The sequence below is a fragment of the Agelaius tricolor genome, unplaced genomic scaffold (genome assembly GCF_023055355.1).
Source record: "Agelaius tricolor isolate 1412-34295 unplaced genomic scaffold, bAgeTri1.0.p SCAF_20, whole genome shotgun sequence".
NCBI classification, from domain to species: domain Eukaryota; kingdom Metazoa; phylum Chordata; class Aves; order Passeriformes; family Icteridae; genus Agelaius; species Agelaius tricolor.
The window spans coordinates 4283988-4307931 of record NW_027269280.1 but is presented as its reverse complement, the minus strand read 5'-3'; the positions used below and the strand labels follow the sequence as shown (position 1 = coordinate 4307931).

General features: G+C 54.0%; 2 protein-coding genes across 2 annotated transcripts; one reads left to right on the top strand and one right to left on the bottom strand.

The window, feature by feature from the left end:
• Positions 1-4784: 4784 nt before the first annotated feature.
• MVK (mevalonate kinase) lies at positions 4785-18083 on the bottom strand. Its single transcript, XM_071445231.1, has 10 exons — positions 17955-18083; positions 17703-17850; positions 16818-16965; positions 15655-15810; positions 13769-13872; positions 12903-12948; positions 11992-12082; positions 11481-11597; positions 8799-8952; positions 4785-8488 (listed from the first exon to the last, which is right to left on the bottom strand). Exons 1-10 carry the CDS (start codon positions 18030-18032, stop codon positions 8337-8339), a joined length of 1194 nt encoding a protein of 397 aa, XP_071301332.1. The 5' UTR covers positions 18033-18083; the 3' UTR covers positions 4785-8336.
• A 146-nt stretch (positions 18084-18229) lies between these two features.
• MMAB (metabolism of cobalamin associated B) lies at positions 18230-22451 on the top strand. The gene is made up of 9 exons (XM_071445230.1): positions 18230-18354; positions 18455-18513; positions 18591-18684; positions 18789-18846; positions 19274-19346; positions 19505-19602; positions 19875-19939; positions 20555-20614; positions 20759-22451. Exons 1-9 carry the CDS (start codon positions 18275-18277, stop codon positions 20844-20846), a joined length of 675 nt encoding a protein of 224 aa, XP_071301331.1. The 5' UTR covers positions 18230-18274; the 3' UTR covers positions 20847-22451.
• Positions 22452-23944: the final 1493 nt, after the last annotated feature.

Sequence of the window (23944 nt, the reverse complement as noted above, 5' to 3'; positions counted from 1 at the left end):
GGCACCAAGAACTGTTCCTTGGGAACAGCTGGCCCTGGGAACAGCTGGGCCTTCCTTGGGCTTGGAAAATATAGATCCCGCCGTTAATAATACATACATTTATTAAAATTAAACCACCGTCAGATATTACATCCAGCGGCACTGAATTATGGATAGACCTCAGCCCAACCTTTGTTTTTAATTAAAAAGCCCCTTTCAGTAATTCCATTAAAGCAGCAGCTTATGTTTTCCTCCTCTTCCCTCCCTTTCAAGCGCAATCCGGCAGCGTTCGGGTTGCGCTGATGAAACGGCTTTGAAGTTTCATGAATTGCTGATGTAATTGAATAAAAATAATATTAAGGGGAGAGAAGGGGTGGGGGGAGAGACAGAGACAGAGACATAGAGAGAGACTTTTCTCTAAACCTAAATCCTAATGAAATCACCTTAGTGCGCCCAGCAGAGTGACAGCGAGCCCTGGATTTGCGCATATTCCCGTAATCCTAAACCCATTAGCCAGGAGGCTCCGTGTGAACCACATGTTGCGGATTACAGCCGGGGAAAAAGGCTCCCACAAAACCCCAAACCTCCCTTTAATTGCCAGGGGGAGGTGCAGAGATCCCCCCACCCTGAGGGTGGGAGGTGCAGCTCAGATTCCCCCTTGCCAGCAGCTCATTAATGCTTTTTTTTTTGAGGAATGAAAGTGGGGACATTTCCAATTATTTTGCCGTGTGTTGTCATTAATGGAAATTGGGATTTTTGCCATCACTCACCTGGTTTTGGAAGAGCAGTGAGGGATGGCTGCCCCCGGGATACCCAGCTGGAGGGGATGCTTGGGATGAGCTCTGGTGCTTCCAGAGCCCAGGTGGGAAGGGGACCATGATCTCTGGGATTGGGAAGAGAAAGAAGCTCCTCTCCCCATGGAGAGGAACCTGCTCTGGTGGAAAGTGTCCATGGCATGGGGTTGGAACGAGATGATCCTTAAGGTCCCTTCCAACCCAAACCATTCCAGGATTCCATGATCCTATGACAAACTCGCCTCTCCTTTCTTCTCTCTCTCCTAATTCCTTCCTTCCCAATTTAAGCTCCTCTCCAGGATAATGCAATAAAGACATGAAGCACCTAATTTTCGGTGGGGGACAACAGACGCGACGGTGTATTTACCCAGTCAAACCATTATGAAATCCTACAATTAAGGCTTCAATCAGATAAATGCAATTACATAATACGATCTTATACGATATAATTAAAAACATCTGCAATCAAACCGAAGCCGATGGTACAGTAATCCTTAATCAGAAATTACCCAGCTCCAGCGGAGAGGTTCCATCCCGGAATCTGGTGGGACACGGTGGTGACGGTGCCATCCCTCACTGAGGGAGGATGATGATGGCCATGGGGAGCTGGAGGGACCTCTGGGCCAGCCCATCTGGTCCCTGCCTTGCTGTGCCCCCAAATCCATGCCCACCTCCCCTGGGACATTGGCTCAGCAGGCACGGTGGCACACAGAGGTCATGCCACGAACAAGGAAGGTGTCCTCAGGCTGGCAGTCCCTGCCTGCAAAGCCACCAGGGATTTCCACTGGGAATGGACATCAACATCCACTTTTGGTTGTGCTGGCCATGCCATCCCCCATCCTGCTGCTGGGCCAGGCTGCAGCTCCAGGGCGTTGTGCCCAGGCCTGGTGCGTCCCTGCAGCCGCCGGCTGGCACCAAATGAAGACAAATGGGCTGGGTGACACATCAGCATCCATTAACGGCAGCGCCGTGCCGGGAATGCTGGGGATGTGCCAGCACTGTGCCAGCACCAGAGGAGGAGCAGCAGCACTGGGGCCAGCACCCCACCCCAGGGTCACAGGGGGTCAGCAGGGCCAGCCTTGGGCTTCCACACCCCCAGCTCGGCTCTGCTTGGAGCCCACTTGGAGCTGTTAGCAAGAGAAGGAGCTGGGTGGGATCCAGCCCTGGCAGCACAGCCCTGCCACATCCCCAAAGCTCTGAGCCCCTCACCCCTGCAGCCCCAGCTCCTGCCCTCCCTCACACCTGCCTCTCACAGGGAGCTTTTGGGGGTGCACATGAGAACCCTCTTTGCCCGTGCTGACTCATCTCTCAGCTGGCTCAGGTATACCAGAACAGCACGTGGCATTCCCAGCACTGGAAGGGATATCCCAGGCACTGGAATGGATATCCCAGCACTGGAAGGGATAGCCCAGCACTGGAAGGGATATCCCAGGCACTGGAAGGGATATCCCAGCACTGAAAGGGATATCCAGCCCATGCAGTGTCTGTGCTGCAGTTGTCCAGGGGGCTCAGGAGCAGCCTCAGGATGAGGCAGGAGCACCGACCCTGCCAACCTTTTCCACCCCCTGACCTTTCCCCAGCCCCTCTCGGAAATGCCACGGAGCTCCTCGCCCGGCCAGACGAAATGTCAGGAAGGTGGATGGAATATTTCCAGCCGCTGAGCCGGGCGCTGCGGGCGGTTTTCCCCAGCGCTGTGAGTGGCTCCAGAGGCAGCAGGGGCCGTGCTCCAGCCTGTCCCCATCCTTGTCCCCATCCCTGTCCCCATCCTCGTCCCTGTGCCACCCCAGCGCGGGGCCCAGCCGCGCTTGGCTGGCTGCGAGCGTTTAAGCAGAATTGAGTGTGTGTTCAGGCACTTTCAAACACAAGTAATCTTCATCTGGGAGACGGGAAGTGAAATATGTTATTGCCGAGCACAGTAAATTACCCGTGCCAGCCCCGGCGGATAAAACATCGCCGTCGCCGGCCGGCGCAGTCACTCACCCGCGCCGGGCCGCCACCGCCCCATCAATTACAAAACAAACGGCTGCTGGTCAGCCCGGACACTGCACTGGGACTTGTGCGGCCACTGTGGCACTGGGACCTGCCTCAGGACTTGTGTGGCCACCGCGGCACCGAGCTGCCCCAGGACCAGGCAGGCACCCGGTGTTGGTGGATGGATTCCTCCTGGAGAGCACCAGAAGGGCAGCGGGAGCTGGAGATGGACTGGCTCTTCCAGCAGCTCCTCCAAGCAGCTTGTGCCGGCTGGTTCAGCCCCCGCTCCCCGGAGTGGCCCCAGCGAGGTGTCCTTGTCATCGTGGTGATGCTGCTTCGTCAGGGCTAACGAGCTGCTGAGCTGCCGCGGCGGCAGAAGCACCCGGGGAAGGCGGGAGGCGAGAGCGCAGCTCCCTCTCCTTTATTTTCCTGGGAAAGACCTTCAGAAAGCCAATCCCTAGCCCATAAAATAAATAAAATAAATTCCTGCAACTTTAACAATCATTGTGTTGGATTTGGGAGATGTTATTCCTCGTGACAGACAAGGGCAATTATCTGCTATCCGCCAGCAGTTTTAGCCTAATTTCATTACTGCTGTGCAATTCTTCCCGAGCCGCCAGTCTATCACTGTCTCCCAGAAAGGATTAGCCGGCACTTTCTTCATCTTCAAATGAATTTTAGCTGTCATGCCCTTGATGAATAGAAGAGGGAGGATGGTGAACCCACGTCGGTGAGCAGCAGCCTGGCTGTGCCACGGCGCCAGCACCGGGACCGTGCCAGAGCATCACCAGAGCTGCCTGGATGTGCCCTGGGATTTCCTGCCATGCAGGATGAATCAGCCATGGGGTTTTCTTGGAGAGCACCCTGGAAATGGGCAGGGCTGGAAGCTGGTGACCAGCATCCAGGAGGGATTAAAATGACAGGATCTGTAATACAAGGAAATAATGAACACGCCGTCCTTCCCCCTCGCCAGGAGATGCTTATCTGTCAGCCCGGGCCACTGAGGGATAGAGAAAAGCAATTTCAACTTCAGAGCTGAAACTGCAGAGGATGTTGCAGGGAGAATGTCCAGGAGATGGTGTCCCAGGAGGATCCACCACAGTTCTGAGCTGGGAGAATTGAGGGTTCATTTTCCTGGCCGAGATAGAATAAGGCACACAGATCCCAGCTCAGTGTATGCTGGGATGCCTTGTCCCCATAGCCTCAAGCTGTGCCAGGGGAGGGCCAGGAGGACGCCAGGAAAAATTTCCTCATGGAAAAGGTGGTCAGGCCTTAGCAGGGGCTGCCCAGGGAGGTTTGGAGTCCTCATCCCTGGGGAAGTGTCCAAAGAAAGCCTGGATGTGACACTCAGTGCTCCGGGCGGTGACAAAGTGGGGATCGGGCACAGCTTGGACTCGATGCTCTTGGAGATCTTTCCCAAACTGAATGATCCAGGGATTGTATGAAATACCTGAGCTTACCAGCAAGGAGGGCCCAGCTGGACACCCAGAGGGGTGCAGAGCCCATCCTGGGTCCCCCCAGGACGTGGGACGTCACCTCGCGTAAACGGAAGCTGCGGAGCCGGGGGCTGGCACCGGCCCAGGGCTCCGTTATTTTTGTAAACGTTCATTCCCACCCGGCACAGCATCCTGGCAGAATATTTTAGCACCTTTAATGCAATTTCCTTCTCCCTCTGAAATATCATTTTAATAGAACCCAGCCACACCGTGTACCTGCTCCCTAATAAACCTCTGCGACTTTAATGAACTAAATAGCAAATTACTTTTTTATTCAAGAATGAAATTTCATCATATTCATAATTCATATTTTATTTCAGACATCTGCTGCTGATTACATTACATTTAACTAAAATTAGATGATGCTCAGAATGTAATTAAGCCCCTGCCAAATTCTCTGGCCCACCAATACCAGCCTCGCTCAGCGGGGGCCGCTTGGAACCTAATATGTAATTAGGAGCTATTTTCTAGCTGTTTTTAAAGTCTGAAAATTAGCTGCCTTTATTAATCACACAGACAAATATAAAGCAGAGCCAACGCTTGCTGAAATTTCTAAAAAGGATTTTTTTTTAATTATACACCACATAGCGCTGAGACTCATTTTGAATGTTGATTTGTTGTGCACTGACATTTTGACAACTAGTTCTCAATTTGTCTGTCGTAGTTAGGCAACAACAAAGCAGACGGTAATACTTAACTTTCAAAACCTTCAGCGTGCTGGGAGGGGAGAGGGATGGGGGGGAACAGGGGGGACGGGCTCCCCACGAGCTCTGGGAATGGGGGAGCCCCAAAATCCCTTGGGATGAGAAGCAGAGGGGACAAGGGAGGTGCCAGATGCACAAATGGCCCTTAAATGGCTCTGGGGGTGTCCCTACTCGCCCCAGGGGACCTCCCAAACCTGCCAAGTGTGTCTGAGGACATGGCACTGGCCCTGCAGGCTGTGCAGGGGGTCCCAGTGCCACCTCCTGTCCCCAGGAGGGACCCCTGGAGCAGCGGGAGCCCCGGGGGCGTGAGCAGCCCCCCAGCCCCGCCTGACTGCGCGCTGACATTTCCTCTCTCTCTCCCTGACCCTGTTCCTGCTCTCTCCGTGATCTCCAATAATGTCACTGCCTCCTCAGCATCTACTCAGCGGAGCAGAAAGAAGGCACTGCTGACACCGAGTGCAAACAAACAATAATACCATCTGTGCCTGCCAGGGCCGGCCGGGGAGCGCCGGGTCCGGCTCAGGGGAGGGCGTGCAGGGGGGCAGGAGCCCCTCGGGGCACTGGGACATTCCCCAGGGATAGGGGGAGACACCCCGGCAGAGATGCTGCCCCAGGAACGGGCTGTGAAGGACAAGGACGATTTTAAAAGGTATTTTTATTCAAAGTGTTTTCTTTTTGTTGTCACTAAACACCGGTGACCCCCAGTTCTCACCTCTGCAATTCCTCAATCCCTCCTTTAGGCTGGAGCACAGTCTCCACTCCCCGTCCCTGTGCTGGCTATTAGAGGCAAAGCCAGGCTCGTTAGTCTTGCTGCAGAGCTCGTAATGTGAAAAATGAAGCTCAAGAAAAATTAGCCAAATTACCAGGCTAATCCTTCAGCAGCAATCGCTGCCCTGCTGCACATCCGTCCCGCGGGGTGCCTGCGAGAGGAGGGGCTGATCCGTGGGGAGAACACGCTCCACAGGCTTCAGTTTTGCTTCCAAGGCAGCAAAACACACAAGAGACAGAGCTGTGCCTCCTTCTGCCCCTCTCTGTGTCCCCGTGGGGCACCAGTCCCACGGCAGCAGCTGCTCCTGCCCCGGGCTGAGGAGGGGCAGGGATGGTTTTGTGTGTGCCAGGGCTCAGGAGTGGCAGCAGGAGGTTGGACTCTGAGTGCAGGAGTGATTCCCGTGTGGAAGGTGGGGTGAGAGACATCCCAGCCACCCCTCGGGCTGTCCCTCTGGGTGTAGCAGTGCCCCTGCAGAGCGTTTGATGGAGCTGGTGAAGGAGGAGTTTGGAAAGGATGGAATGGGCACTCCCGTGCTCACAGATGGATGTGAAATCTGTGCTCACTCCAGACTGGGACTGGCTCCAGCTGCTGACTTCGGCAGATCTGGTCCCTGTGGCACAGGGAAGGCAGATCCCAGCAGTGCCTGTGTCACCCTGGACCCTTCCCACAGACCCCGGCGTGGGTCACCCTGCTGCCACGACACTGCCACCACCCTCCCTGCCCCGGAATGTCACCGCTTCCACTCTGCCACAGAGCAGAGCGGGATGAGGACTCAGGCTGGACATCAGGAGGAATTTGCTCATGGAAAGGGTGGTCCCTTTTGGGGAGGTTTGGAGTCCCCATCCCTGGAGGCATCCAAGGAATGCCTGGATGTGACACTCAGTGCTCTGGGCTGGGTGGGAAAGCGGGGATTGGTCACAGGCTGGACTTGGAAAGCTTTGCCATGCTGAATGATCCTGGGATTCTGTGAATTTCCCCTCAGTTCTACTCCCCAGCCCTCAGAGCCAACAAGGCTCAGCCCCAGACATGCTGCTTTGAAGGGAAGCTCCCCGTGCTGGATCTGGCATCTCTTTGTGCCAACATCACAAAGTCGACACATGTAAGTGGTTAAAGTCAACACGCTCCCAGATCCTCACATTGATTACACTGTATTAGAAAATGGTAAATTATTTATCAGCCTTTCTGACTTGTGATTAGTGTAAAGCAGCTCTCAGATGCAAATTGGAATTGTAATTAGACATGTAGAAAGGCAGCATCTGAGACCTGCTTTCCTGAAGCAGTGTAAGGTGCTTTTTTCCTTTTGTATCCAGCATAATTATCAAAGAACACTTTGCACTAAAAAAAACCCATGGATTTATTAAAACCAGAGACAGTTTTACATGGGATCAGGGAACTAAAGCTGGTCACCATGACGCTGGGAGTTTAGAGCTAGAACATCTCAGCTTCTCACAATTAGTTTTTTTTAACCCTGGGTTGGAAGTGGAAGGCAAATTCCCCACCTCTGCCAATTCATTACTCAGCTTTGAGTGAAGCGATTCTTGAACACAGCTACACTTAAAAACCCACTTAAAAAACCCACCCCAGACAAAGAGAGTGATGATAAAACCCCCTTGGCAGGTACAGCAGAGACCACAGTCCCTCAGAGTCAGCTCATGACTCCCAGAGATTCTGGCCTCAGCCACTTCCCTTTCATTCTGTGGCACAGCTCATTAAAATTTCAGGAGTAAAAAATGCATTTACATTTGTGTAATAAGTCTAAATGCATTTAGGTTTTAGAGTTTGTCAACTGCAACTTATGGTGAGCTTTTGAGGACGTGGTTTGGGTTTCTTTCCCCTACTTAATTACACCAAAGTAAACCCAACACCAGGCAGGGTCAGGGACATGCTGGTTGAAGAGTGAAGTGTGAGAGAAGAGCTTTTACAAGGAGGAATTTTAAGCCTGCCCTTGGCCTGGAGCTGCCCTCCTTGCAGGTGCTGTTTGAGCCAGACCTTGCACATGTGAATAAAAACCAGAGCCTGACTACAGGACTCTGCTTATCAGCCCAGGCAGAGATTATAGAAAAGAGTGAAAATCAGTAATTTCACTAGAATTGTGCTTTATCTTGCATTTTAATTACCCAGCACTTAATTAATAGCAGGGAAGAGCTGTATTAAAGGTTTCTTCTTCACTAGGAATGCAGTCCAGAAGAAACAGAGACCGGAGCATCAAGCCCTGAGCTGCCAAAGATGCTCTTCACCCAAAAACGTCAAAGCACCATGCACATCCACCTTGCCAGCTCCCACAGGACAGCAGGGATGAGGGAAGAGACACCACATGCATCTGAAGCAGCAAAGTGTCATTATCCACCCTGGAATCCAGCCAAGCCCCTCTTCTCCTGCCCCTTGGGATCAACACAGCAGTTGAGGAAGGAAATTCAAACCAAGATTTTTGAGAGCTTTGGTCAGACACCACTGGGTGGGTGCTCCCAGGTCCCCATTGCAGCCCCAAATCCCAGTGACACCAGGCCCCAAACTGGCTCCATACCCACATCTGGAGGCCCTCAGCCACACAGGAGAGGGGAAGGAAGTTTCCAGGCATCTGGGCACGCAGAGCTCTGACGAGGTGGTGCCAAGAGGCAGCAGCTCAGCTCTGGGCGAGCGCGTGCAGCACTTGGGCACTCAGGGAGGAGCAGGAGTGCAGGGTCACCCCGGGGGCCCCAATCTTGGTCTCCCAGCATTCAAATCCACAGGCACACAAGTCTTGCTTGGCTGCTTCCACGGCCAGAGGGGAGGTGTCTGCCAAGAGCAAGGCAAGAGCAGCCAGCGAGTCAGCTCGGCCACTGCAGGGAGAGGGAAAGGGCCATGGCTCCTGCAAACACAGCCCCTGGCACAGGGCCAGTGCCCTCAGGGGCTGACACACATAAATGAACACTCTGAATCGGCCCTGGATCACACACTGCAACCCACAGTGCCAGGCAGTGCTGGGACACATCCCACCCATCCCTCCAGAGCCAGACCAGGGCTGGCAGTGACTCCTCTGCTCCCAGACCTGCCCCACCTCCCAGAGCTGTGAGGAAGAGGAAGATGCCCAAGGGGCTGTACTGACCTGGTGGCAGCAGGGTGATGCCACAGCCACCCCCACCAGCCCCTGTCAGTTTGCTGTGCAGGCTGTGGGATGCTGTCACCTGGCACAGCCTGTCCAGGGAGGGGTGGCCCACTCCGAGCACATTTAAGTGGTGCTGGTTTATGTCAAAGAATTCCTAAAAGCAACACAAAGAGAGGAGATGAGCACACACAGAGGCAGAGGCTCTTTACAGCAGTGGCAGCCCTGCCTTCCCAGCCATCCCTTCACAACCACCTCATTTCTGCAGAAATTTGGCCACCAGCTCGAAGGAGCAAGGTCAGGCCAGAGTCTGAGCTCTGAGCTGCTCGTGTATCCCTGTCCCCCATCACAACTTGCACAGTGACAGGGGTACAACACTCCTGCACCTTCCAGGAAAATCCTAATCACTGCAAGCTGCCAGCAGGAATTTTTTCCAGAGCTCTCCAATGCCTCCTGACTGCTTCTCCTCTGCCCTGTCACTGAGTGCTGAGCAGGAGGCTGTGCAAGGCCCCTCGCTGGCCGTGGGAAGGGCACTGAGCCAGCAGCTCTCATTCCTGGCTGTCACCCTGCCCTGCTCTGCCATCCATCCAGCAAGGCCAAATCCAGGGACTTCTGACACGGCTGAGGCATCGCTGGAGAGGTGACACAGAGGGACGTCCCTTTGTTTGCTCTGTGCTGCACTTCTCCCTCCTCACGGGCAGGGCCCGGGCCGGGAGCCAAAGAGCAGCACCACGCTGGGAATCTGGCACCCAGCTCAAGTGAGGTCAAGAGGGTCCTTCCCTCTGGGAGCAGCACAGGCCCCTCTCTGAGTGAGCCCACCCTCCTGGCAGAGCTGTGGGAGCATCTCTGCCACACTTCCCAGCCAGCCAGACCTGCTACTCCTGGAGAAAGCTGCCCCAGCAGCAAGGTCCAAACAGCCCGAGGGACGGACAACACCACACAGAAATGGAAGTTACAGCTTTTCCCCTCCCAGCAGGACAGGTGAGGAATTCAGGAGCAGAGGGAAGGGCCTGGCCTGTGCTTGGAGTAAGTCTGGAGCAGGGCCAGGAGCAGACACCAGCTCCCTGAGCACCACAGGGCCCTCCCAGCCCTGTGCTCCCTCCCCCAGCAAGCAGCACTGAGCTGTTCCCTGCTTGCAGCTCCCGGTGAGCCAGGAGGGGCTCTGTGCACAGGGCAGGTGTCAGCCACATCCCCCTCCCTCAACTCCACCCATGAATCCTGCCTACCTCACACAGGAGGGGACACTGCAGAAAGAATCCCTCTCCCCCCTCCAGAGAGAGCATTTCTGCCCAGTGCTTAGGGAACTGTGGGAAGAGCAAGGAGCGGGTGGCAGGCAGGGCTCAGCCACCGCCCACTCCAGGCTGGGCAGGACACACGTCCATCCAGAGGCCTCTTTATATGCCTGAGTGAGGGCACAGCAGTGCCTGTGATGATCCAAGACACCTGTCATCTCCTGATCCAAAATCTGCCAGGAATCCGATGACAGCTTATGACACACTAGACTAGTTCCATGGTTCAAATACAGCGCTGGCCAGAGCTGCACATTTCAGAAACAGCCCAAAAGATGTATTTATATATCTGTGTGCTGCATCTAATCAGCTGGGCCCCTCTGGGCTCTTCAAGCACAAGACAAAACAACAAGATTCAAGACAGGAACCTGCTCACTGCAGTGCTGCTTCCCGGGTGTGGGACACAAGGATGCTTTGGCATTTTCCATGTGAGGAGCTCAAAGCACAACTCAAATTATCCCCTCTCTTCCCTGTCCCCTGACACTTCTGACAGCCTGAGGACGTGGAATTAAGATGAGTTGTGTGAAGCTGTGCTGTGAACAGACCTCTCTCAGCTGATGGCAGCTCAGCCCACCGTGAGGGGTCCAGAATCCCACCCTGATGCCATGGGAGCAGGACTCTGCTATGAATCCCATGGGAACAACCCAGAGCAAGAGCAAGGACAAGCAGAGATCCTCCTGAGAGCCAAGGGGAAGCATCCAGATGCCAACAAGGACTGCCAAATGGCTCCTGAGTGTCCAGGCTGGCTCCCAGGGCCAGGCCAGGTTTGCCTCAGCTGGGACACAGACACAAATCCCTCCCCCACGGTGCTGTGGAGCAGCATTACAGCACTCTCAGCACTTCTTCCACTCGGAAGCCTGTTCCTCCCCCCTCCCCAGCCTCTGCTCTTTGAGCAAAGCCAAGACAAACAGATCTTTGTGTGCACCTCGTGCATCAATGTCAGGTCAGCTCTGGGCACAGCTCTGTCTGTGGCTCTCTGGAGCCAGGATGAGCCTGGAGCACCAGGAGCTGGCTGGGAACCAGTCAGTCCATCACAAACCAGTGGCTCTGGGCTCTCCTCACCCCAGCCCTGGCAGTGACAGAGCTGTTGATTCACAGGCAGTGACTGCCAGAGCTGGGGCACTCAATGTAAGAGAAACAAACCCTCCAGAGCCACAGGTCCCCAGAGCCCCAGGCCTGCCCCTCCCTCCCTGCACACAGCTGGGAAGAGGCACCAGCAGCAGCTTCTGGCTCCAGGAAGGGCATTAAAAGCAGCACACCCAGACCATGGTTTCGCTTAGAACTGAACATTTCCTGCTATCACTTTTTTTTTTTTTCCAGACCTAATGTTCTTTAAATGACATTTTGATGTTCAGCAGTAACAGTGGCTAAAAATACTGGCGAGCAAGCCCCTTACCTCCAGCACAGGGTAATGCTCTGGTGATGGATTTGCAGGCATTGCTTCCAGAACACTTTGGCACTCCTGAGAAATGGCATTGATGGAGTCCAGCACCGGGTTCATGATGGCAGGGAACTGGAAAGGGGGAAGGAGGGATGTCAGGTGCCTGCTTGCTGCTCTTCCAAAACCACTGGGAGGAAACTGGTCCCAGTCTCTTTGAGCTGGGCAATTCCTCACTCATTCCCAGAGCAGGGTGATGGTAACCTGCTCCTGGCTGCAGAAAAGGGAGGAAGAGAAGGAAACAGGCCAGAGGAAGGAAGTGCTCTTTTCATGGTCGCAAATTGGTGATTTTAACTCCTGTTAAACTGGAGGAAGGGAGGAGATGAGCTGAAACCCCATTCCCAAGCAGCTGGGAGATAGGAATACAGTGGCCACAGGAGAGATGTCCCAAAATATCCTGTGGGACCTGCAGTCCAGGGTTATCTCTCAAAGGTTATCCCCCACTTCTCCATCCCACAACCACCTGCACCTTCAGGATCTTCTCCTTTACACCAGCCACCAGGACCTTGGTGCTCCGAGGGACTTTGGTGTTGGTCAGCAAGATCCTCAGTGTGGGCACCCTGGAAGCAACAGGAGACAGAGAATCCCAGAGTGCTTTGGATTGAAAGGGACCTTAAAAGCTCATCTCATTCCAACCCCCTGCCATGGGCAGGGAACATCTCCTGGCCTCTTTCCTTCACACTCCCCAAGGCTACAGCTTATTCTGCCTCAAAAGGCCTCCTTGAGCAGGAACCTAAGATAAGGAGTCCCACTCATTTTACAAAACTTCAGCAGGTGTTTCAGTGCTGGCTGGGATCAGGCTTGTTCCTCCTGGATACAAGGAACAACTGTACTAGAGCTATAAATAGGACTCTAATGTATTTACTAAAATCCGTGTTTTTGAAGCAAATTTTTTCCTTTGAAATACTCTCTACAAGAGTAGCCAGCAGTGGCCATTAACTGCTAATAGAGCAATTTCATGCACTGTGAAAGATTTTAATGGAGTCAGATTATACTTCTCTGGCAGGAGGCAGAGGGAACACACAGGACCCAGATTTCTCTCTGCCAATGGGTTTTCCCACCACCAGGTAAGCACAAAGTTCCCCCTCCCCACAATGTCATTTGCTGCCAGGAGCAGATCCATTCCTGCTGCCCATAATGCCATGAAATTAATATTGATCCTTGCTGCTGTGTTCATCTAATGTCAGATAATGACCAAATGTTTTATTGTCCCCATCCACCCCAACAACTGAGGCTGCCCATACCCAAAATGGGGTTGCAGAGCCCTTCCCACACTCCAGCCATCTCCCATCATTCTCATACCCTCCAACATCCACCCAGAGCCTCTCTGACATGTTCCACCCACCGTGTGTGAGGGTTATTTTTAAACTCCAATATTACCTCTTTAACGGTGTGATTTTTCCTGCTTGGTATCTCAGGGCTCCACCTAAAGTAAAATACATGTTATTGTCTCAGCAGAGAGCGAGCTGAGAGATAACACAGAAGGTCTTTCATCTTCAGAACCTCACCCAGAGCCTGTGACAGTAATTGCAAGAAGCACCAGCTAAATGAACCATGTTCTCCAGCAGCACGGCCCTGCCTCACCCTGCGGCCTTAATGAGAGGGTCTGGCTGGACATGCTCAACCCAAGGCCTTTCCCTTTGCTCTCCTCCTCCTCCTCCAGGATCACATCAAATAATTTTTAAAAAGGCAAAGAGTTTGGCCAGCACGAAACCTTTCCTGAGAAAACAGAATCCAGCAGAGCCAAGCACACGGGATTCCAGGGACTGAAGTGGTGTGCACTGGTGTCAGCAGCCTTCCTGCAGCATGGAATTTCATTGTCCAGAAGGAATGTCTCACTTGGCTCCTACCCTCACACAGGCACTGTGATTAGGTCTCATTAGAAAGATTATTAACAGTCTCCAAGGACACTTTCAAAACACTGGGAAGTCTCTGCTAATTGAAACTAAATGACAGCTGTCCAACTGCATTTTCCCCTGCATTATCCCTGGGACAGGATTAGGTTTCTTTGTTCACTGCAGAATGTTTAAATATCAGTTATTTGCAGCAAGGTCTCTGCCCTGTGGCACCTGCCTGGGGGGGACAGAGCTCTGGTGCTCCTGCAGCCCATTCCCAACATTCCAGCTGGCTCCAGGCCCAGCTCACAGATGGGGCAGACTGAGACAGGGGTAGGATTCCCTGTGCTCAGGCCAGAACAGGGAGCTGAATTTGGGAGTTTCTGCCTGAGAAGCAGCAAACACACCTACCCCAGGTGCCAACAGCATTGTCCACACCCGATGGATTGCCATGGATCACCTGCTCCCCTCGGAAGGCCCAGCTGTTGATCAGTGTCAGCTCTTCTTCTGTCCACCTGGAAGGCAAGGAAATAACTCCAACCAAACAACTCCAAACCAGTGGATAAGGAGGGATCAGGTTCAGGGAGAAGATCCCAGCTTTGGCCTGGTGTAGATCAGATTTAATGGAATTCAAGTCCAGACTCATCCCCACCTCACCAAACAGGGTGTGTTACCACACACACTGGAAAGGCTGAGGGAGCTGGGATTGTTCAGGAGAGGAGTAGCTTTGAGGACACCTCATTCCAGTGCCTGAAGGAGCTACAAGAAAGATGGACAGAGACTATTCACAAGAGCCTGGAATGACAGGACAAGGGGGGATGGCTTTAAGTTGACAGAGATTGACAGGTTTAGATTGGATACTAGGAAAAAATTCTTCCCTGTGAGGGTGGTGAGGCCCTAGTTGGGCAGGGACACCTTCCACTGTCCCAGGTTGCTCCAAGCCCCATCCAACCTGGCCTTGGACACTTCCAGGGATGGGGCAGCCACAGCTGCTCTGGACAGCCTGTGCCAGAGCCTCACCATCCTCACAGGGAGGAATTCCCAGTACCCTTTAATCCTGCTCTCAGTCTGAGCACAAAAACACACCTCTGATCCTCCCTGCACACCACAAGTCCATTCAACAGGTATTCCATGCGGGGGAAGAGGCACAAATTCACAATTTGGGAAAGCCTTGCAGCGTCTTGCAAGGCAATGCAGAAATTCCAAGAGCCACCTGCTATCCAGAAACTGCTCCCCTTCACTCCTGCTTCCCTGGGCCTTGGCTGAATGTCCTTATCCATGTCCACACACCTTGCATTCCACCTGCCAGGATTTAATCTGGGAGCACTCAGCAAACAGCTCACAGCAGCAGCCTCAGGAACAGAGTAAACCACTTGTTTTTAATCCTCTTTGAGAGGCTGCAATTCCTCCCGACACAGGAGCCTTTCTATCCCGCTGTTCTTTTCTTGCCATGGGAAGCAAAACCCTTCTGAAGTCTGACAACCCCAGCTCTCTGCACACCAGCTGCAAGGCAGGAATTATGCTGGATCCATGCTGAAGCCACGGAGGGTGAGCAGGGAATGAAGACATCCTTGCTGCAACACTTAGAGCTGCCTTTTTATTTCCCAGTTTGGGAGATTTGCTCAAGTGCTCCCAACAAGAACCTGTTTCTGGGTCAGGCTGCAAGTTCTGGCTCAGAAGCAGAACACAGAACCACCCTCCTTGCTGTCTCACTCTCAGCCCCACACAAAATCCCACACAACAGAGGTTCTGCCCCTCCAGCTTTGATTTTAAGCAGCTTCACACAAAGCTCCCTCTCACAGGGGCACAGCACTCCAGGTTTCCAAAGGGGAGCTCCAAGGGCAGAAGGAAAGAAACTCTCTTTCATCAGGTACTGATAAAAGGGAAAGACAGGCAGGAGATCAGGAGGAAATGTAGCACATGCAGAAAAGAATTCATGGGAAATGCAAAAGAAACCCAGAAAGGATCCTCAAGGACTCAAAGCAAAACCTGGAAGATGCTCAGAGCCAGAGGAAACTGAGCTTGAAAATTTTCAGTGTGTTTTATTAGATTGAAAAAAATAAGGGTTTTTCGCCCCTTTTTAGGTATGGTTATCTGACCCTAAACAAGGGAAACAGGGGGAGTTTTACAAAGTCTGGGACAGGGCTGGGAACACTGGGCATGGACAGGAGATGGGCTCAGGGTGTCACTTGTGGTGACAGCCAAGAGAGACCAGCAGAGGTGGCAGTGCCAGAATTCGTGCAGGCAAAAGGAAAGGTGGGGCACAGAGCTGTGCATGCCAGGCTGGAATTCCTTACCTGGCTGTGGATTCTCCCTCCTGCAGTGGGCAGGAGATGGCTCCACACAGCATGAGCAGGGCTGCAGCCAGGCACACAGCATAGGCAGCACTGGATCCCAGCCCTGCTCCCGTGGGCAGCTCCGACCACACCACGATATCCACGCTGGGAACATCCCTGGGGAGACAGACACACACACAGGGACTGGCACCAGCACCCTGAATTCCACCTCCACACACAGGGACTGGCACCAGCACCCTGAATTCCACCTCCATACAACACAAAAAAGGCAAAGAAGCCAGTTAGGAGGGATCACAGGGAAAGGTGGGTGAGGATTTGCAAATCAGCACGTGCATCTGACACACTGGGGCTGCAGGAGGGCTCATTCCTGAATGGGGCAGCCTGGCCAAGCCCTTGTGATGGAATAAAGCCCTCCTGAGCTGGATCCATGATTTGCACAGTTTGTCAGGCTGCTAGGAGGGCCTCTTGGTAACTAAATACCTGAGCAGCACCATAAAGAGCCCTTTCAGAGGTTGTTATAAACATATTTCTGAATAAAGTGTAAACATCCCAAATCTGTAACTGCACAGCCACATCCCACTGGAGCAAGAGGCTGGTGGGGGAGATGGAACATGGACATATCCACATCCCTTTGCTCCACTGAACACACCTGGGTTGTGTTACTGACTCCAAAATCAAGCCCAGGAGCTTTTCAGGGCTGCTGAGTGACAGTCCCAGTGCCACCCTGAGACTGCAGGGAAACCACAACCCAGCTGCACACCACAGTTCTTTGTCCTTGGATTTCGTGGATGAGAAGATGGAAGTTGGGCTCTGCTTTGGTTTCTGACACTGCCCTGAGCACCCATCCAGTCACACAGATCACTGATGGTGTTGGGCAAGGCTGGGAACTGGAACAGCCCCAAATTTTCAGAGTTTTAGGCAGATTCAGCCCATAAAGAGATCAGACTTAGTTCAGACAACAAATTCACAGTTTATTTCTGCTTTTCCAGCCTAAGCCAGGATGACAGGAGCTGCCTGCTGTGGGGAGGGGTGTGTGTGTTGTGTCTGTGGCATGAACTGCTCTGGTTTCAGCCCTTAACACTAAGTGAGAGCAGAGGCTCCCAGCTCACCTTCCTGAAGCACCCACCCACCACCAAAATTTTGGGGCAGGAGCAGAGCCTTACCCATACTTAGCAGAAATAGCCAGGCACATATACAGGAAGGCAAGAGTAGCAAGACTTTCTGGAGCTGTGGCCCCGGCAGCAATTCCAGCAAACTCCCTCAGTGCATCCAGCTGTTCTGCACTGGGGGACTTGGACTCATCACCATCAGCTATGGAAGCAAGCAGGGGAGAGTTTAAACACTTAAAAACCAGGGAATTGCTACACTGAGAGCAGTATTTACAACAAAACCTTCTGTTACAGCAGGCAGAAACAGCTGGGGCCCATTTCAGGTTCTACCTGAGGATCTGTGATGAAATAAAAGCAAAATCTCCACCAGGCACTCTGAAATCCCAAGGTTTCCACACTCCATATTTCCAAATGCTTCCCTCCCTACACCTGCCATTGCATCCATCCATAATCACTATGGAAAACATGGCAAGTCACAAACTCTTCATTAAAGGATGTGGATATCTTGGGGATATCCTGGGGCTCCAGCCAGTGAAAGGTGCTGCAGAAATTCCTGTGGGGGCTGGTGTGGGACAGACAGGCAGGAAAACAGACCCAGCGTGGCTCGAGGCACAACAGAACCAGAACAAGTCCCTGGAACCCAAACCAGGAGGGGACAGGGCCGTGCACGGACACCTGAGCATCAGCGGGGCCACAAGAGGAATGTAAATAACTGTGAGGGGCAGGGACAGGTCAGTGAGCAGGGTCAGAGACAGCGAGGCCTCGAAACACTGCAGGGGGGACAAATAACCCCACGGGGGTCCCTGCAGAGTCACCCCACGGCGGGGGGGGGGGGGGGGGGGGTCCCAGCACGGTCACCGGGGTGTGGCAGGCACCGGACGGTACCGAGAGCCCCTCAGTGCCCCAGGGCAGCTCCTCCTTTCTTTCCCCGGGCCTTGCCTGCGATCCGCTCCCGCAGGGCCCGGAGGTCGGGGGTGTCCCAGCTCCTCCGGACACCGACGCCGGGCAGGGAGACGCTCAGCCGGCCCTCAGCGCCAGGCCTCAGGCGGAGAAACGTCCGCAGGTCCAACGCCACGGCCAGGGCCACCTGCGGGCGGAGAGCGGGGGTCAGCGGGGCCGGGCAGCCCCGGTTACCGAGCTGGGCAGCCCTTTCCGGGCCGGGCTTCCCTCGTTTCCCCGCCGTGCCCTCACCTTGCCCAGCACCACGGCGTGCTCCCCGTGCAGGATCACCTTCCCCGGTGCCGACACCGCCAGCTCCCGCGCCCACATCGCCGCACGGCAGCTCACGGCCCGCGCCGACTGACAGCCCCATTCACCAATCGGGGGCCGCACCCTGCCCCGCCTCCCTGCGCTTAGCCAATAGCTGTGTGTCGTGCGAGGGCGGGACTTTGCGGATGGCCAATGGGAAGGGGGCGTTGCGGGGTGGTGCGGCGCTGGGGTGACAGCGTGGGCTGAGGGCGGGACGGTGGCCGCGCGGGGTCACGGCACGGCGGCGACGGCGGCCGGCAGGGATGTGGCGGCGGGCGGCGGTGGCGGCGGAACGGGGCCTGCGGGGGATGGCGGGGCGGCGGTGGCGGAGCGGGGCGGGCAGGTGAGCGTGGGAGGGCCGGGACCCCCTCACGGTGTCGTTCCGTCCCTCTCGGTGTCCCCCCCCGCCCCACAGTGTCCCCTCACGGTTTGTGCCTCCACAGCCCCGAGCGCGCCGCTGGCGAGCGGGCCCCGAGGATCTACACGAGGACGGGAGACTCAGGTAGAGCCCGGGGGGCCCCGGGGGCCGCGGGCAGAGCTCCCCCGCCGGGCCCTGAGCGCCTCCCGCCCTTCCCAAAGGATTCTCCAGCACCTTCACCGGGGAGCGGCGGCCCAAGGGCGACCGGATCTTCGAGGCCCTCGGAGCCACGGATGAGCTGAGCTCGGCCATCGGGTAAGGACCGGCTGGGAGTATCCGAATCACATGGAAAAAAGTATGTTTGTTATGATTTCTTCATTCCCAGCTAACTGTGTTTTGCTTTTTTCTCTCTACTCAAGGCTGGCCGGTGAGTTTAGCAGTGAAAAGGGTTACACGTTTGTTGATCAACTTCATAAAGTGAGTATTAATGATAATCTTCATTCCAGTGCTATTAAAACATGAACTCCATTTTAGCCACAGTGCTCCCACTGACACACAGGAATTCAATACGTTAAGTATTTTAATATATAAATCTTTAAGACTCCCTTGATTGCTCTCTAAGAGGCAAATTTCTTTAACCAAGAAGGAAGCTGGTAGATCAAATTATTAGTTATGGGCAGACAGATTCATCTCTAGGTTTATTCTAAGTCAGATCCACAATATGAACATGAGTTTTGTTGTAACAGAGCTCCAGCTTTGAAACTGGGACACAAACAACCACAAGGGCACAGCAGTGACACAGGTCCTGCCTGGGCAGCCTGTGAGTTTGGCTGATCAGCTCTGCTGAGCACAGCAGTGCAAAAAGCCATGGCTGGGAGTGACAGCAGTTGTGGTTTTTGTCCAGGTGCAGTGCATGCTGCAGGATGTGGGCTCCAACATTGCCACACCACTCTCCTCAGCCAGGGAGGCTCACCGCAGTAAGTCCTGCCTTTCCTGGGGTGGCACAGCCTGTTGTGGGTGGTGGGATGCTGAGTATTTGGTTTCTTAGGACTTGCTGACACAAGGAAGCAAAATGAGAGCTCAGCTTGTTGTCTGAATCACTTTTTTCCATCCGGTTCTTCTCTCCCCTCTATAGAGCGAACATCGTTCAGCGAGAAGCCCATCCTGGAGCTGGAGCAGTGGATTGACAACTACTCAGAGCAGCTGCCTCCCCTCAGAGCCTTCATCCTGCCTGTAGGTGCTGCCTGTGCCCCTCACCTCCTTGGGGTAGCCCTGCTGCTCTGCTTACCATGGGAAAACAGCCTGGGACGCTGCTATTCCCATGGGCAAACGCCAAGAGAAAAGCAGAGCCAAGGAGCTGGGAGTTACATCTGCCCACCCTGCTGCACTGGGCTGTCCCTGCCTTGCCTGGCCCTGGCACAGGGCTCAGTTCCCTGTGTGTGGGAGGGCAGGGGGAGCTGTCCCTGCTGGTGCAGACCCTGAGTGGTGTTTCCTTGCTGTTCCAGTCTGGAGGCAGGAGCAGTGCTGCTCTCCACTTCTCCCGAGCCGTGTGCCGTAGGGCTGAGAGGTGGTGAGTGCTGTGCTGGGATCACCCTGAGGAAAGGGGATGGGGATGCTCCACTGACAGCAAACCCAGGGCTGGGCTGGGCCTGGGGCTCAAGCCAAGCTTTTGTGTGTTTAGCCCAGTTCCAGGAGTGCAGGAGGCACAAAGCCAGGCTCTGTTCTTCCTTCCCCATCCTAAACCTTTTGGGATTCTGCAGCCCTGTCCAGCCTGACCTTGGATGCTTCCAGGGATGGGACAGCCAGAGCTTCTCTGGGCAGCCTGTGCCAGGGCCTCACCACCCTCACAGGGAGGAATTTCTCCCAGTATCCCATCTAACCCTGCCTCTGGCAGTGGGAAGCCATTCCCTGTGTCCTGTCACTTCAGGCCCTTGTAAAGTCTCTGTCCAGTGATTTCCATGGATGAGTATCCTGGGAGGAGCAGAGCAGGGAGCTTCCAGGACAAACACAAGCATTTCTGGCATTATTTACCCCTCCCAGATCCCCCTGGGAAGCAAAGATCCTTCACTTCTGCAGGAGTCAAAGTGGGGACTCCATGGGGAGGTTTGGGGTGGGAAGGGGCTCCAGCCTTTGTGCACTCAGAGCTGGAAAATTAAACACCAGCATTTCCCTTTGCTTTTCCCAGTGTGGTCCCTTTAGTCCAAGCAGGGGAAGCAGATCCAAATGTGGCCAAGTATTTAAACAGGTAAAAAAATAAAATCCCAAACCATTGCCCTGTCCTACTGAAGCATTCCCTTATTCTGGGAATAAAACTGGGGGGTTTGCTTCTCAACAACCTTCTCTTCTGGAATAAGATCACTGGTTTTCCTGCTTTTCCCCTGTTTTCCAGGCTCAGTGATTATCTCTTTGTCCTTGCACGTTATGCTGCAATGAAGGAAGGGAAGGAAGAGAAAATCTACATAAAACCTGAGCCCTAGCTGGGAGCTGGAATGTTTTTTTCCTTGATCATGGAAAACTAAATCCAGTTGACTGCTTTTGTCCATCAAGGAAGGGAGAGAGAACAAGCCTGGACTGGAAATGGGAGCTGCCAAGGATTTCCATGTGAAATAACCAGGACCTTGTTGATAAATCCTGAGAGGAACAGAATCACAGAATATCCTGAGTTGGAAAGGACCCAAACACACCTGTCCTATTCCCTGGGCCTGGCCCACACATCCCATGTGGAGATGGCTCTGGAGCCACTGCTTCTCCTAGCTGGGAGTAGAGGCAGGAGAATTCCATAACATTTTGGAGATGCCTTCATTTCCCTGGGCAGCAGCAGGTGCTGTGGGAAGGCTCTGAGGGGACTCTGAGGGATGATGAAGGGAAAACAATCAGGAAAACAATGAGCTCCTCCTTTGAAGTCACAGTGCTCGTATGGAGCAGCAGCTGGAGGCCTTTGGGAATTTGTGTCCACAGCTCTGAAATAATAAATGTGAATTTCCTTGTACCAAAGGGCCACAAACTGTCACGTTTTAACACCGAGCCCTGTGAGCTTTGCTGCTCCAAGTCCCTTCCAATCCATCAGCTCTGGCTGGAGCTGAGCTGTACAGATTTACAGGAATGCACCAAGAATTCCTTGGCTCTGGCTGCCTCTCTTTGTGCATGTGAGGAATTCTCTGTGCTGACAATCCAGGGCATCCTCTGCCAGGCACAGGGGTGAAGCAGGAAAGGCCAAATCCCAGGGTCTGTGTGCTGGGGGTGTCTCCATGTGGAGCTGTCCCTTGGAATGGTAGGTCCAGCTGCCCCTCCAGCTGGGGGAGCAGAGCCCAGGGTCTGGGAGCATCCAGGGCACTGAGGGTGCAGGAAAAGGGGCTGGGGTGAGGAGCAGGGCCCTGCTGGAGCTGGGTGAGAGGGGCAGCACCCCGAGGGCTCCTCCCAGGGGGTCTGTGCTGAGCCTGGAATGTTTCTGCATGGAGCCCTCAGCAGAGCAGGCTGGAGAGAGCTCACACCCACATCACACACAATTCCAGCTTTGCACTCATTTTCCAGCTTGGAAATACAACTGGGAAGACCCCATGTGAAGCCTGCTGGTGTAATTTTCCCCCCTGGGAATGCTGGGGGCTGCAAGGTGGTGATGCCCATCCAAGGGCTTGTCCTGCTTTTAGTGGGGCAGCTTTTAAATCCATCCTGCCCCTTTTCCCATTCCATTATTTGAGTAGAACCAACCTTAAACTTGTTCTCCAAGGAATCTCTGGCTCTGTGTCCCTTTTTGGGCAGTGAGGAATGCCCAGGAATGAGTGAGGAGTGCCCGGCACTAACAGATCCCCCATCTCATCACTCACCTGGGTTTGAGGCAGATATTTCATGGCTCTTGTTAATGCACATTTTTCATGGAGTAATTTTCCAAGCCTCAGCCTGGAACACATCCCAGTGACAAATGCTCTGGATTTGGATGGTCCCATCAGCTGCAGTGTCACCTCAGCCATTCCCTCTGCCTGCTCCAGCCAGTTTTACGAGAGCTCTGGCTCTGGGACTGAACCTCAGGAATCAAGAGGCTTTTCAAGTTTAATTTAATAAAATCCTTTGCAATATAAATTCTTCATGAATGCTCCATAAATCAGCTTGGGGAGGGATTTATAGTATTTCCTTTTTTATTTTTTTTTCCCAGCTGGGGGGAAGAAATCTCACTACTGTTTTGGGACCAAAGCTGGCATTTGTTTGGATTGCAAGGAGAAATAAATCAAGCTGCTACACTTAACATGATAGAGAGATTAAATTTACTGGGGTGCTCCCAGCTGCCCCCTCCCTCTCTACCCACAGCAGTTGTTTCTGGAGGGCTGAGGCAGAGGGAGGTGCTGGGGTGACCCTTGGTGTGTCACTAAGCAGGGCTTGACTTAAAGAGGGAGTTGAGACAAGGCTGGGACATTCTGCCCTGAGAGTTGTACCCAAGGTCACAGGACAGCCATGGGCTCTTGAGCTGGGGAAAAGGAGGCTCAGGGGGGACCTTGTGGCTCTGCACAGCTCCTGGCAGGAGGGGACAGCCAGGGGTGTCAGGCTCTGCTCCCAGGGAACAGGGACAGGAGAGAGGAAACTGCATCAAACTGTGCCAGGGGAGGGTCAGGTTGGACATCAGGAGGAATTTCCTCATGGAAAGGGTGCTCAGGGACTGGAAGGGGCTGCCCAGGGAGGTTTGGAGTCCCCATCCCCAGAGGTGTCCAAGGAATTCCTGAGCGTGGCACTCAGTGCTCTGGGCTGGTGACAAGGTGGGGATCAGGCACAGGTTGGACTCGATCTTGGAGGCTTTTCCAACCAGGATGAGCCTGGAATTCTGTGATTCCCCGGGCTCTGGTGTACCCTCCTCACCAGGCTGGAGCAGAGGCACAGAGCAGCTGAGCTGCCCCTGCTGCTGACCCCACAAGGTCAGCCAGGCAGCAGCAGCAGCAGAGTGACCAAAACAAAACCCAGCCTCTCAATCCAACTAACCTCCCTTGCTCTGGGCTGGCAGTTGTTTTTCCAAGCTCTTTGTCTCTTCCCAGCCCTCCCAGCCATACAGCATAGGGATTCCAGTGCCTGCACCTCATTAATATCACGGGGGAAGGCAGATGCTTTGTCCAGGCTGCCCAGCTCCAGCGCCCAGCAACATTCCTGCCTCGCAGGGTGCCTGATCTGGGACTGCTCTGGAGCTGCCAGCACAGCCATATGTTGCTAAGGGTCGTTTATTCTTGTTTGTAAAATGTATGGCTGCTCCCAGCTTCCACACTGTCAAAACGAGAAGAACTGGCCCCAAAATCTCTTGCTGCATGATTGGATCAGACGCCCGTACATCTGTTAACGCTGTAGGAGCTGTAAAATGGAATAAGTTGGGCTATAACTCAAGCACCTCGATTACCACCACGATGTGGGAGCAGCAGAACGGCTGCTGCTCCGCCAGCAACGACACAAACATCCATTGTGCCAAGTCAGATGTAAATTTACACAAGGCAGCATTTCCTGGGCCAGGGCTCAGAAGGGAGGAGAGGGATGAGAGCCCCCACCTTGTCAGGGTGTGCTGGAGCCCCAGCACGGTGAGTTTTGGGGTGCACAGCCCTGGCAG